The sequence below is a fragment of the Musa acuminata genome, chromosome BXJ1-5, assembly GCF_036884655.1.
Source record: "Musa acuminata AAA Group cultivar baxijiao chromosome BXJ1-5, Cavendish_Baxijiao_AAA, whole genome shotgun sequence".
Lineage (NCBI taxonomy): Eukaryota > Viridiplantae > Streptophyta > Magnoliopsida > Zingiberales > Musaceae > Musa > Musa acuminata.
In genome coordinates, this window is record NC_088331.1 from 41,797,947 (window position 1) to 41,812,908 (window position 14,962).

The 14,962-nt window shown below is 37.1% G+C and overlaps 1 protein-coding gene across 2 annotated transcripts; it reads left to right on the plus strand.

Annotated features, from left to right (window-relative positions):
• The first annotated feature begins 201 nt into the window (after nt 1-201).
• LOC135674343 (uncharacterized) lies at nt 202-14,729 on the plus strand. Of its 2 annotated transcripts, none has more exons than XM_065184109.1 (6): nt 202-411; nt 3,743-3,928; nt 4,058-4,150; nt 7,864-8,016; nt 13,049-13,202; nt 13,381-14,729. In XM_065184109.1, exons 1-6 carry the CDS (start codon nt 328-330, stop codon nt 14,436-14,438), a joined length of 1,728 nt encoding a protein of 575 aa, XP_065040181.1. In that variant the 5' UTR covers nt 202-327; the 3' UTR covers nt 14,439-14,729. The 2 variants fall into 2 exon arrangements, with proteins under 2 accessions (XP_065040181.1, XP_065040182.1); XM_065184110.1 differs by having other exon boundaries at nt 203-411; nt 7,864-8,010.
• Nucleotides 14,730-14,962: the final 233 nt, after the last annotated feature.

Sequence of the window (14,962 nt, forward strand, 5' to 3'; positions counted from 1 at the left end):
TTTACGCATCCTTTCCACCTCTATCATATCGCCAGAGATCTCTACAGTGAAAAAAGAAAGAACACTAGAAAAATTATAGACCGTCGGATCTTATCTTGTCAGCGCCCAGACGCGGCCACGAAGCCAGTGGCACGAATCGCGAGGAGAACCGGAGTCCAACACGTGAGACTTGAGCCCGTATCTCGGAGGCTCCCTATCAACTCGAGCGTCCTTGGCCGGGGGGCAAACCACACGGGAGGTCAAAGAAAAGAGGTAAGCTCAACGAGGAGTGCACAAGACGATCCCGGCGAGATCAGATCGGAGCAACCGTGGTGGTGGATTTTCGAGATGGCGGCGGAGAGTCGCCCCGACTGGCTGCCGGAGGGGTGGACGGCGGTGGCGAAGACCACCAGGAGCGGAGCGGTGCTTTGGGTAAATCCAAACGATCCTTTTAGTCTCTGCTCCATTTCTTTTCCTGTTTAATGTTCGCTTTTTTCTTTGTGTAGAATTTGTTTCTTGCTTTGGATTCCGGGTTCTGATGTAGATCAAAACGCGGTAGACTTGATTGGCTCTATCTTCTTTATGCATGACCGTCAGCATTTTTATTTATCTTGGTTGATAGCTGCTTTGTGGATTTGGAGAGTGTGCATGAAAGAAGAGCAGGAAGCAGAGAAAAAGGAAAAATTTGGTAACTGGTGATTTTAAATGTATCTTGATCAGTTAGGGCAAAGGAGATGGGATTTTGAAAGAGGTGCAGATGCTTTGGCCTAACTTTAAATGACTCGCTTTTGTTGCGTAGTCCTACGAGATAACCAAGTTGTTCTATGAATTCTTTTGGTTGAGGAAAAGATCGACAAAAAAACAATTTGAACTAGGAATTTGTGTTTATTTCTATACAAGTCATAATTCAATAGGGCCAAAATGATTGAAACTTATATTAATACTATTTAGTGATAGAAGGGTCGTTTCTTGTGGTTATGAAAAGAATAATAGTGTCCCTGAAGTAGAAATAAGTGAGCCCTCAGATTTTCTTGAAGTGCAACAGAAAATTCTATTCTGTTATAAAATTCAATTTTTGTATCCATATGCATGATCAAGAAGCAAATGACCCATGATTAATTCTTTATACCTAATTTCTGTATGTTTCATATTTGTAAATGAGCTAAACTTAAGTAGGTAAAACCATAAAAAAATTGAAGAAAAAACTAAAATAGTTTCTTCCTTTTAATTTGATGAGGTGTAGCTTAATCATAGATATTGCAACTTTGTCGGCTTGTTTATTTTCATTTCCAGTGAATTCCATGATTTGTTCACTTGGAAAGTTTAGATGACGAATTTATAAGGGAACTTTCTGAGCATTTTTGGATACTGAAGTATGCCATGTATTATGTATTGCCATTCTACTGAGAGTGATAATGCAAGTTGGAGGGAGCTTGGAACAGATTATAGTTGAATTTTCTTTTCTTTGTTTTTTTTTGGGTAAGCAAGACATGCAAGTTGAAGGAAACTTGGAGTAGATGATAAGTTGTTTTCTTCTGGTAAGCAACAAATGCATTTTATTCAACATCAAAAGAATCTACCATCATAATCTCAAGTCAGTTTCCATCTACCTAAGAAGATTGTGAAAGAGGTGGAATGCTATGCAGGAAATACTTATGGGGAAGCCCTGACTGCAGATAATGTATGTCTGACTGAGTAGAAACAAGCACACAAGCCTTATGGTGACACGGATTTGGCATAAAATTTATCCTGGAATTGAAAATGAATCAGCAATGAAAAGTATATGAAACCTTTTTTCAGATTTGCGTATCCATAATATGAAATTGATATATGCAAACAATTGGAATCACAACCAACAGAGCATTCAAGTTGTGTTTGGAAGAAAATTGTAGAAGTCAGGGAAGCATCAAGGGAGCTCAGGATTTATAAAATGGGAAATGGCAAATTTATTTTTCCTATTTTTGGGATGGTACATGTTACCTGATGGAACTCTGGCAAGTACGTGTTTCCTTTTTAGATGTGGTGAATTTTGATGTTGCAGAAAATGTCAAGTATCAGCTGTTATTATCAATGGTAAATGGCAACCCCTTTAGTTATCGATCAATCTTTTTATAATTTATAGGAGGAAATCAGAAAGCTAAAGCTTTCCAAATAAACTGAAAACTTGCAGCAGAAGCAATGATGATACCACCCGGTGGCGGGTGGTGACGATCGAAGAAATGCTTGTAACAGTACGGTACGAAACTCGGATCTCTAGATTCTCCTCTTCTTCTCCGTCTTCTTTCTTCTCCCTCGGCTAATACCATTCGGTAGCAGGCGGTGACGACCGATTTAGGATGGTAACAGGACGGAAACAATCCCAATCGACGGTACTGCCCGGTAGCGGGCGGTCCGCATACTGCTAGCGGATCGATACATACCGCCCGATATGGGCGGTATTATTCAAAATTAAAATCCTTAATTAAAATGATGAGAGATTGTCGCTTTATGTTAAATTACTTAAGAAGAGGTATTTAGTTCTCGATGTACATTTTCTGAGAGCAATTTAAAACCATTCAGCATGTTTTTGACTGTCTCATTACTGCTAGTATATAGGGTAAGTCACTGATTTACAAAAGTCAATAGGTGGTCTATGGCTCCAGAGCAGGATATTATATGGATCTATGAGCAACACAGAGGTAAATATTTGATATTTTGTTCAAGGAAAAGTTTATATCCAGCTGTAGTCTGTCAAATCTGGACCAAGAAATAGTAGGATCTTCAAGCAGCAATTACTGACAAGAAAATTCTAACAAAGGTGAATATGGAAGTGGTCAAGTTCTCTGTTGATTCTTCTGTTCAAGATAATTTTTTGGGACTGAGAATATTTGGAATGTTTGACCTTGCCTAATCAGGGTTATTGTATCCGAAAAAATTAGATAGGTAGCTGAGGATTGAGTTAGTTCAACTTTTAACTATCTAATACTATGAACTGTGTATCATTTGCATATGGAAAGCTGGATAGATAACTAAGCTGCAGTTGAATGAGGGGTGTATGGTTGATCTTAAAACATTATCAGGATGTATTTTTCATATGTTTCTAGAATAAAATGTTTTAATTGATCGCCACTTGCTTATGTCCAAAGAAACCAGGTCTCCTCACTTAAACTTCATCATATATAGCAAAATATTAGTTTATAGCCATTTACTTATACAAGTAAAAATAGTCCTTTTATTTAATTCAAACTAGAAATTCTGACTTTTAACTCGCATTCAAGCACCACACAGATGATATTTTCTTGCAGCCCAAATCTTTCCTAAAATATACCAGATACCACTGTTATTCACATTAATGAATGGTCAGCAAAACAATGTACTCTAGGTCTCTGAATTTTTGAACTAAGGGACCTATTGGCTAATACTTCCTTCCCAAACAATATTACATCTCAGTATTATAAACGAACATAGACATCCCTCATATCAGAGTTGAGTGCCTATGGAAGAATCAGAAACTATCTCACGGACTCAAAACTTAGAATTATCTGGATTAAATACAATCAAGTAAGTTTGTTTTAATTACTAGGACTCAGATTAAACTAACTTGACTTGAACCTAGATCTGACTAACTTTGTTCTATAACACCAATTCATTTCAGAAATATATCAGAATCGATTTTTCTGTAGATAATGTTGATAAATTATTGTTTCTATTTTTCATGGTGCTTGATGGAGGCTTTCTTTTCTCGAGTTGTATAGCTGACCAATTTATCTCTGTTTTCCTGCAGTGCTTCCATGATCCATATACTGGATCCAGATTTTGTTCAAAGAAAGAGGTACTTCAGCATCTAAAGTCTGGAAAATTTCATGGTTCCCCAACCAAACAGACAAGGAGCATCACCACAAGATCTATGGAAAAACTTTGTGCATCAACCAATTTGGAAGAAGAAAACAAGACAAACTCTGCCAAAAATGTTTGCTCTCAGCAAACTCTCCTAAATTAACTGTGTTTCTTGTTCTGGCTACATCTTGTGCATTCAGTTAATAACTAATCAATGCCCATGAGATGAAAAATTCTGACTTTAGCTTGTGAATAAGTGCAGGATCAAATTGAGAATACTCCATATGAGTTGCCTCATGGCTGGATCAAAGAGATCAGATTAAGAAACTCTGGAACAAAAATAAAAAAGGATCCGGTACTCCACCATACAACATTGGCTTTTACTTCTATATTGTGATAACCTGTCATTTTATGAGAAGATGAAAATAATCTAATGTCTTTATTTTGAGGTAGACAGTAGATTCTTGGCATTGCACAATTTTGCACCTATGTTTCTACTTACAGCTACCTATAATATTACGCCTTTTTTATTGAGAACACTTCCTACGCAACTTGGAGTCAACTTCATCACATCTTCTTCAGAATTCAAAAAGTTTTCCTATTTTGTTGCCTGAGCATAATATTTATACAATTGAGGAAAGTGTTGCAGTTCCTTCAGTTATTAATCGTTTCTCCAAAATGAGTCTGCTCCATGTTACCAAGTCTTCCTCTTTTAAGCTACATTCTTAACAAATAATCGGTGACCTTACATGGCTTCTGGCCAAATGTTTATTGACCAAATTGGGATAAACTCTATACTAAGTAATAGGGGCAAATATCAACTACCAAACATCTTAGACTAAGTATTTGAGACTGAATATATTTAGTGCAACTTTAGTGAATCCAAGAGTTGAAGGTATAGTTGAAGTAGATGGTAAAGAAATTTCAAGGTAAGTTTTTGATATCTTGGACTTAGATTCATGTTTCACTACCACATCCAATTTCTCCGGTGGTTGGCATGGCACATGCTACCAACCTCGCATGGAAAATGTCGTGTCACTATGAGGTGTGAACAGCTAGAAAAGAAAACCAAGGAAGCCCACAATTTCCTGAAAGATACCCATGCATTGCTGGTTTTCCTTCCTTCCCTCCTTTTCTTCAGCATCTCCTTTCCAGAGCTGGCGGCATTGCATAGTGAGGCGTAGTCAGGCAAGAAGCGATAAATGTGATTCAATGATGTCAAGCTTTTGAAGACCTATGCAAACCAGTTCAAGCTTCCCTTAATCAGGTCGCAGAATCTCATCAGCTCAGTTATTGAAACTTAGATCATTAATCTTGGACCTATATTTTAGTAGAAAGGTGAGATCTAAGGTTGAAATTCCTTTATTAATGCTAAAACAATAGTTGCAAGCCATAACCTAGAGGATTATGGTCCTTGGTAGGACTAAAATACTTTTTGATGCTATTAATTGCAATACTGGATATTAGAATCTATTTCAAACCCTTTTCCTTATTTACTAGTTGTGCAGATTTCTGTTAATTGTAATAATCCTAGCCTGTGAAAAATTGACATGACCAAGCCATCTTTTTTCTTCAATATAATTTGTTGTAACCTTAGACTTTCTAATTTGGTATAGTTTCAGATTATCCAACTGTTATCAGCCATCTGAACATGTTGATTAGTCAGTTCGGCTCCATGTTTATATTAACAAGCCTATGTTGCTAGTGCATGCAAAATACCATTATGAATGTATGCACTTTAGAGAAAAGTTTTGAATATCATACCATACTAGTGTACTGAGCCATGCTTGGTATGGGACAATATGGCATATCGAGCGGTATGCCTAAACATAGCGAAACCAAAGTATAAAATCTCTCGATAAATTATACAACACATAAACATATTAAAGGCAGGAAAACATTACCGAATAGTACTGGTGCCATAGTTTAAAATCTCATTTTGACGACCCTAAACACACTAATAGAAGCAAAAGCCCATAGGAGCAGCATTCATCAAGCTTTAGCCATCCGATCCGAGCATAAACCCCAATGAAAACCCTAAAAAATCTAAAATAGCAAAGCAAAATCAGTCTTTACGCAAATAAACGAATCAAAGAACAACCGAACAAGCAGATCAGGTTAGAGAAGGCCGAAATCAAAGCGAAAACCGATCGAGAAACAATGAATAAACTCCCCAAGCAGTGGAAGGATATAGTCAGCACAAGGAGCGGGGGCCATGACCGCCATGGTCGAATATGGAGGTGGTGAAGCTGAAGTAGTGGGCGATTCCGGAAACGATCGGATGGCCCAAACCCCAGAGAGGATGGCTGGGGGGAGGAGAACCCTAGAAGAGAGAGGAGGAAGAGGGCGCGCCACAGGAGCAAGGGAGAGAGGGTTTTGGTCTTAATGAGAAGTCAATAAAATAGCACCCCTGCTCTGCCTTCGCCACGAGAGCCTAATTCTAACTCGATACGAGGCCAAATGGTTGATATCGCCTGATAGCGTGCGGTCTGCGTACCGATCTACTAGCGAACCGGTACATACTGCCGGCACCGGGCGATACGGTATTGCAAACGTTGCCCTAGAGAATAACAACTTTCATATTGTTACTGCATTTTCTGAGTTCACCATAACTTGATTTATGGTTAATGGCGATATTGATTAGAGTTTTTAATTTTGAATAATACCACCCGGTACGGGCGGTACGTACTGGTCTGACAGCATACCAATACGCAGACCACCCACTATCGGGCGGAATGCTCAATATCGCGCTGTATCGGATGATACCAGGGTATATCGGACGGATGGTAACGATTGAAATTTCGACCGTTATCGCTCGACATAGCTCGGTAACAGTCGATTTCGATCATTACCGCTTGGCACAACTCAGTAATGGTCGATTTCGATCGTTACCGATCTGTAACAGTGCTACAACGGTCAAAATGATCATTGGAGCCCTTTCTCATGGGTTTTTAAACTCATCTTCTCCCTGATTTTACTCTATTTCATTCTTATACTCTCTTAAACTATCTCAAACTCATTTTTTCTCTCATTTACACTCTCCTAAACTCTACAATGCAACGATTTGTGAATTGATAATTAAAATAATTTTTCTGTAGATATTTCAATATTTGCAAAAGAGCAATCCGTAATGAACCGAAATACAAACCTTGCATAAGGCTATTCCTCAAAGTCTAAAAAAGATATGTGATACTATTCTTACCTAATTTACATTGGTTTTGCTAAACTTATACTATTACTATATTTATTTATAACTTAAAAACTTTATCCTAACTTATACTATTACCTAATTTATTTTCAGGTATTTTCGGAGGATATTACGCCTAAATTAGGTGTGCCGCTCAATACGTCCTGGTGTACCGCTTAATACGTCCTAGCGTACCGCTCGGTACACAGTACCATACCGTACCAAGCAAAGCTCGAAACTCTGGTACGGTATGAAATTTCTATCTTTAATACTGATAATTGACTTTTCTCCGAGATCATAAAACTACTTTTCAAGCAAATCTATCAATTTGGGTAAGATTTGATCTATCTTTTTCTACCTTATAGCTGTGATGAACAGAATCTCTAATATGCATCACCAGATTATGGGAGTTTATTTGTGATGAACACCTAGAAGCAACATTTTGTTGTTAATGACTTCTTGTGGTAGCATCCTCTTATATTTGCTTCTACCATTAAAGTGCTTCATGAGTAGTGCATGTAAATTAAGCTGTTTTCCAAATCCTTCTGGGTTCCGGCTGTCTTTGCTATTACTTACTCTTGTCATGCCTTTTGTCTCATTCACATGTAGGAATTGACTCGAGTTTATGCAATAATATCACATCCTCCCTTAAGCTGGCTGTCAAATTCATTGACCAGTTAATAATGGCATAAATCATGAGCCCACCTTGGTCCTTACATGAGTAGCTTGCCTACATAGCTTTGGTTTTGCCTCGATTGTTTAATTTTCCAGCTTGTTTTTCCTAAATTACTGTTGATTTTTCTGGTTTGTTTTTCATTTTTGTTATTTGTTCTCGGTGTCTCACTGTGAAGCTACTGTTGTTGATGACTTGATTGCTACAGTTCTACTTTGACCCTGTCAGTGGTTATGAATTTCGCTCTCTAAAGGATGTTTTTCGCTATCTTGAAACTGGTGACATTCATAGCTGTGTAAACAAACCAAAGAAAAGAAGTATTGATGACATCCATTCCTTAGAAAAGGAATCACATGTAAGTGTATGTCTGGTCCATCTTTAGCAAAGTGCAACCTTATCTATGCCAACTTGTTCTAGCTTTCTTGATTTATTCTTTTCTGTCTTCCTATCTGTATGGTGTGTTTGTATTATGTATACTTGAATTTTTATCCTTTTGCACTTATTTTTTGTGACAATGAAGTTAATGTTTATAACTGATAAAATTAGAAACTTTCTATATATGTCTGAACCTGGACATATTTAGTCAATTGTATGAGGATTCTTCATAGCAAGTGATTTAGCAGAGGAAGATAACAATATAACAATAATTTCAAATCATAAGGTTAACAACAGAATTTTTTTGTTCATGGGCAATTTGACATATGCAAATCAACTAACAAGCAAAGTAGCTAATGATTGAGACAGATTCTAGAACATCAATTCCCAATTCAGTATATTTGGCAAGTAGAAGAAATGAGGTCCTTATATAAGGATACAAGTGTAGGTAGCTACCTGGTCCTCACATCAGAGATATAAGATTCATGATAGAAGTATTACTAGCAAACTGGTCCTAATATCTTTTGGGAACAGAAAGCTGACCAGCAAGGTGAACATTACCAGACTTAATAAGTGATTGGAGGAGGTTAATATTCATTTAGAATTGCTCAATGAGCTGGGAGTAGTGGTGTTCTATATAGATGTACAGTTTTAGAATGTTCTCTAAAATGGTAGCACAAAGGAGGTGTTCAGGCTGATAATTCATTGCCAAACCACACAGGACCACAAGGGACCCATGGAGGACTATAAGCAGCGTCAATCAAAGTTGTGAATTTTCGAATGTCATACGATAACAAAATTTAGTAGTGTATCTTCAACACAATTTGAAACTAGATCTGACTTAATATAAGCGATCCTACCTTGAGAAAGATTTGTGTGATCAAGAATCAGTGATCATTTTCTGAGATCGTTGATGGTTCTGTGAACCATGCAATTCCAGTTACTGCTACATTGTGCTAGCTGAAGTGTATAGAGCTGTTCGCTAATTGGGAATGACAATAAGACAGGAACTAACTGTTGAGATAAGAGGAAAAACGCAAATATATTGAAATAAACTGCTAATCGATTTCATGAAATGGCATGATGTTTCATCAAACTTGATGGACCAGCACACCTCTATTTAGGATAGTTTCTTGCTCTTTTTTAAAAAAGATGGCCAAATACTTAGGACCTGATAAGATGTTCAGAAATTGCTTTTTGTGATTATAAGGTTAGATTGAAATAAAATAAAATACATTTTAGTTCAAAGTTCTATAAGGATACAGATCTGTTCATTAAATCCGCAGACTGTTCTCTGCTATTGGTGACAAAAAGTTACATAAGGTACTTGTGGAGGAATCAGCTTAAGAAGACCCGAGAATAAAGGAATAAAGATTAGTGATAAAAATTGTAGATGAATTAAATTCATGAGTCAAGAAAGAGGGGCAGTAGGGCAAGACTTGAAATAAATATATCTGAAAATCAATTTAGTTTTATGTTTGAAAGATCAACAATAGGAACTAATTATTTATTAAGATAATTAATGAAAAATTATAGAGGAAAAAAATATTTGCATATGATTTTTATTGATTTAGAGAAAACCTAATAGAGTTCATAGAGATTTATTATGGTGGGTCTTACATAAGAAATGTGTGTTCATTATAGAGGATATCTATGATAGTGTAGCTATTGGTGTTAGAACTAGTAGCTATATCATGGATTTGATTGTTGTTGGACAAACAAATGCTTTATGGATTTGAATATTGAGCATTTAAGAAACAATATATACAAAAAAATAAGTCTGTGTTGTTGTCTTGTTGAAATGTGAATATTGAAGCGGATGTGTAGAGCTACTAGGAAAGATAAGAAAAAATATATTTTTATTCGTGAACGATTAGGTATTGCTTCGATAGAGGATAAAATGAGATAAAATCATTTAAGATAATATGGATGTGAGTTCGGGAGACCTACAAAATACAGTAGTTAGAAGAGCTAAAATGATTACTATTAATGGTATGTTAGAGTAGAGGTAGAAGAAGAAGATTAAAAATACTTTAATAGAAACTATAAATAAAGATATAAATACGCTTAACAGAACATATGACTTTTTATCTCAATGGTGGCAAAAGAGTCATGTTGTCGATCCTAAATAGTTGGGATTTATGGCTTTGTTGTTGTTGTGACAAAAATCGGAAAGACAAAAGCAAAAACTTAGATAAGAGGGAAGGGATAGGAAGAAAAGAGTTATATAGCCTAGTTACTAAACATTGAACTAGTAGTAGCATATTAGAACAGCAACTTTATGATGTTTGAGTTTACTTGACGGAAGTATCCTAGTATCACAAAGATCAGCATTGCCCTCAAATAGTTTTGAATGGAAGTGAGTGATAGATACTTGTTTTCTGGTGAGATATATCTCTTACACAAAAGTGGGGCACCAGACTTGGGAAAAGTTCCCAAGGAATCTTATGTGGTCTTACAAGGGATGATATCAATTCCAAAGCACCTTTTTCTAGTAGGCCAACTGCCTGCTTTTGTGCTTTTTTATCAGTCATTTTCCTCTTCCAGTAGGAGCTTACAGGCTATAGCTCATATCCTCCTTGTCTGATAACACCAACTGACATAAAAGAAGTTGTAGCTAATGACAAAATATTTGAGAACGAAAACTAGAAGGTTTGTCACTTAGGTGACTGGATATGGTTTTGAAGGCATATATGGATATTAGGGTTCTGGTACAAGGAGAGAGTATGATGATTTGGTGTGGCTTGGTTCATTTGGTAAATGTGGCTGATTTTTATCTTTGTAATGAAGTTTACTACAAATTAAGCAAGGTGATATGGATGGTCAAATTTGGTTTACTTTTTGGTTGAGATAGAGGTGGACTTGGGATTTATTATTATTTTTTCTCCGTCTGTGCAAGTGAGCATGATTTGCATAGAAGCAGAGCTGTTTTTTGTCTAGGTGCTGACAGTTCTTATCAATAATTGAGGAAAATAGGTGAGTATGTGACCTATGGTTGGAGATTATCTGAAAGATTTTGCAGATGCCAACAAATACAGTGAAAGAGGATCATCGTGTGAAGAATATAAATGATCCCTTAATTGTATTGTTGGAAGTATATTCCATTACTTGCATTTAAGTATAATTTTTTTAGATTTGACATTGTCATGCATCTTGAACCAAGGATTGACATCTTGTGCCGATCGGCAGTGCTGGTCTTTGGCCAGACTAGTACATATTGGTCTATACTGACATATCATGTGTTGGTATGTTGGAACATGCCGAAAGATCAAAAAATGCCCTAGAAATTCCCTGAAAATACCTAAAAATTAGGAAAAAAATCTAAATTTGGGTATTTTAATTAGAACCAAATGCAGTATTAGTTTAATTTCAATGAAAACATATCCAAATAAGAAAGGGATAGCAGATATATCTTTTTCGAACGTTGAGGAGCATCTTTGCGGCATGTTCCACATAATTAAAAAGCTGTGATTATGCCTAATTAGCCCTAATTTGGCACTATAAACATGTGATTCATCCTAATCATCATTAACTAGAAAGAATGGTGCTAATCATGTCATAAATTACCAAGTAGTAAGGGAATATGTACCTTTTAGTTAGAGTAATCGTCCTCCAAATGAATTGTTAGAATGCCTTAAACCTCTCAATTGAGCCTCTAATCACCAAATATCAGCTTTAATTGAGAACAAGAGTGAGGATTTATGAGAAAGAGAGAGTGATTGAGTGAGAAAGAGTGTTAGAAGATGTGAGAGTGAAAGAGGGGGAGGGAATGGGGTTAAATAGCCATTCAAATGGGTCCAATGTTCAAATTGACTGTTGGAACCAAATCACTCTGTGCCGTTGGTTGACTTTGGTCGAAATCAGACCATTACATGTTGGTAACGATTAAATATCGACCATTTGTCCAGTACAGGGTGGTCTGTATTCCAATCAGCTGACAGATTGGTACGTAGCGCCTGTACCATACCATTTTGGGCGGTACATCAAACCATGTCTTGAACTACTGTCATAATTTGCATGTTGTATCTATTGGCAAAAGGAAAAGAATATTGTATTCAAAATATAATCGAGTGCTGTTGTAGTAATTGTTTAGATTCATTGGATTTCGTAGGAGCCATTGTTATCTTATTTTTTTCCATCAACAAGATGGCAACCTCTAGTACAACTATCCGATGAATATTATTGACATCATACAAGTATCTACATGTTTTAGGAGCATGGATGAAAAGCTAGTCCAGTTGAAATATCCAAGAACCAGGGTGTAAAATAAGTAGCCAATATAGGAAGAACACAAATAACAATGTTCTCGTGCTCAAGGCAGAATGCATCAATCTGAGCACAAAATACTGCAGCACATATTTGAGGTACAAATACTAGGCACCCAACACCAAACAAGTCCATCACCAAGCACCACAAGTTAAATGGATCAATGAATGGAACTGGAAGCAAAACCATTTGAAATAACTAGACAAATATTTGGAGCAGAAGATGAGCTTGTATCAAATAAAAAGTAAGAATGATGAGTGCGAACACGATATAACATTTTAAGTTATGAACTGTATATTATTTTCAAAGTCAGGTTTTGAATTCCTTGGATGTTGAAATGGACAAAATACTTTAGTTGTCTTTAAACATCTGTGCTAGGTTTGTCAAATGCTCCAGTGGGGCAATCGAGGGCTTCAAGTGTATTTCTTTCAGCCATAGTTCCTATAATAATATATAGCTAAATTGAATAAAATTGAACAAGGATATCAAAGAAGTCACTGACCACTTGATATTGCCCTACTTTCCTCAAAATAGCTAGCGTGGTCATTATCTGCTCACTCCACCCATGTTGCCTTCATCTAGATAGAGTATATCATTTTAAAAGGATACTCGTCTAGCGTTAACATATCTTACCAAATATTTTGTAACAATTTCTAGATGCCCAGTTGGGTTTTTATTTTGACTTATTTATTTATCTTAATCAAGTTCATCTTAGATACTAAGCAATTTTCTCCTGGAATATCCCTTTGCAGCCTCCTGCAGCCAAAAGGGTAGAACATAGAGGGACTACAGTAAAGAAATGCCTGTTTCCAGGTGTGAGAAATAACTCAGATGTGAAAATGGTGACTCAGGTCAACGGGTCTCCTGGAAAGTCACAATTCCATCCAGCTCGTGTCATAGAAACAAGTAAATCCATTAACTTCTTAATAGCATGAAGTTGGTAATGTTGCTTTCAGTAGTGAAGAGACTCGATCCATATTTTCTTTGTGAATATACCTGATAATGCAGTCAGACTTGTGTAAAGACTAGAAGCAGCAAAAGAGATTTGAAATTTGACCCTCTGATTCATGCTCTTGCAAAACAGGTGTGGGAGAAGCTGATACAGGTTCAATGACGTTAGTCAATATTAAGCACCATGATAGAGGTGATGTGGCAGAGATTAAAATAGACCCAGAGCTCAATTCAGTGCAGCAAGAACTCAAAGTTTCAGGAGAAGTGTTGGAACCAGGTAAAGAAAGTGTCAAGCCAGCAATAGAAGATCAATCAACCATTTTTAGCTCTCATCTCTCTGGTTCACAAAATGTTACATCATATGGTCCTTCACTGGGAAAGCAGCTGAATGAATCGAACAAGTTACAACATGTGTCGGGCTTGCCAGCTTTGGAAGGCAATTTGTTGGAGGGAAAAAACTTGGTTTTAAAGGAAAAGGAGCAAATGGATTTCAAGAAGCCGAAAAGGAAAAGTGTGAATGGATCAAGAAAAAAACAGGGTATGAGAATAATCACAATGCCACACCGAGCATCTCCAAGATTGGCTGCACTTAGGGCTAATACGTTGGTGAATTCTGCACTTGTTGAAGAGTTTTATGGGACCGAGGCACACCAAGTGAATTCATCGAGTCAGGATCATGGTACAAAATACACACCCGTGGTTGACCAACAAGAAATGTTACCTGGGGTGGACTTTGAACATTCTAAGAAGCTTGAAAGCAAGGATTTTCTTGGAGAAGAAGCTACTTTGGAAAATCTCGCTGGATTAGAAGAAAAGAGCAAAGATAAACCAGTGTCACAACTCACATCACCATTTGGAGATTCGTGGCCAGACCCATGCATAGAATTTGCTTTCAGGACACTCATCGGCGATATTCCGGTTTCGGATAATACTGTAGTATTCCAAGACTATCCCCAACAGCAGCAAATGAGCTCAGCTATAAGACAATCCCCGAGAAGCTCGGATGCATTAACTCTGCGTAGTAGTGGAACCGTCGACCAAACCATGCATCTCGGCCGGTTGGAGCCACCGAATAAGAATAATCATGTGTTATCCTTTGGAGACATCACAAGGCCTTGCTTTTTGGAAAAAAGCCTGCAGTCCACAAAGAAGCTGGAGGTAAGTCATCAGAGGTCAGAACTGAATCCATAGCTTATACAACACACGATGGAGCTAAACCATGTGAAATAATGACATGGCGTAAATATTCTTTTGGACTTTGACCTTCTTGGTGCCTTCTGAGGCAATGGATTCCCCTCAAATACTGGTGATAAGACTCTCCCATTAAACCCTTGTGGTTTAGGTTGTGTGGTAATTGACAGAAGGGGTTCAATGTGTTTAAAACAAGATAAACCCTGTTTTGATCTGCACTCTATCTTTTGAAAACTTGGCCTGTAAATGGTGATATCTGGTATCAAGTAATTTGGTACAGCAACCAGCTCATTCATTGTGTTGTTTTAGGTTCTCCTCAAGTAGATTCCCTAAAAATTTTGCTGCTTGTAAGGGCAATTGGACTCGCACGGCTGCTCTTTTAACTGACTCTGTAGGTTGAATTTTGTAAATCTTTAGGTCTATAGAACAATGTGGGCCTTTGTTCTGCCTGGTGAAGAACTCATAGGCTAAATTATGTCACAACTCATGAGCCATTTGACCATTTAGCTGCATGTTTTTCACTC

What these genes read in the sequence shown, in the direction of transcription:
- LOC135674343 (XM_065184109.1), top strand. Translation starts at nt 328, where the DNA reads ATGGCGGCGGAGAGTCGCCCCGACTGGCTGCCGGAGGGGTGGACGGCG. An exon ending in GGAGCGGAGCGGTGCTTTGG is followed by an intron (nt 412 to 3,742) that starts GTAAATCCAAAC and finishes GTTTTCCTGCAG; the next exon opens with TGCTTCCATGATCCATATAC. An exon ending in AAAAGGAATCACATGTAAGT is followed by an intron (nt 8,017 to 13,048) that starts GTATGTCTGGTC and finishes ATCCCTTTGCAG; the next exon opens with CCTCCTGCAGCCAAAAGGGT.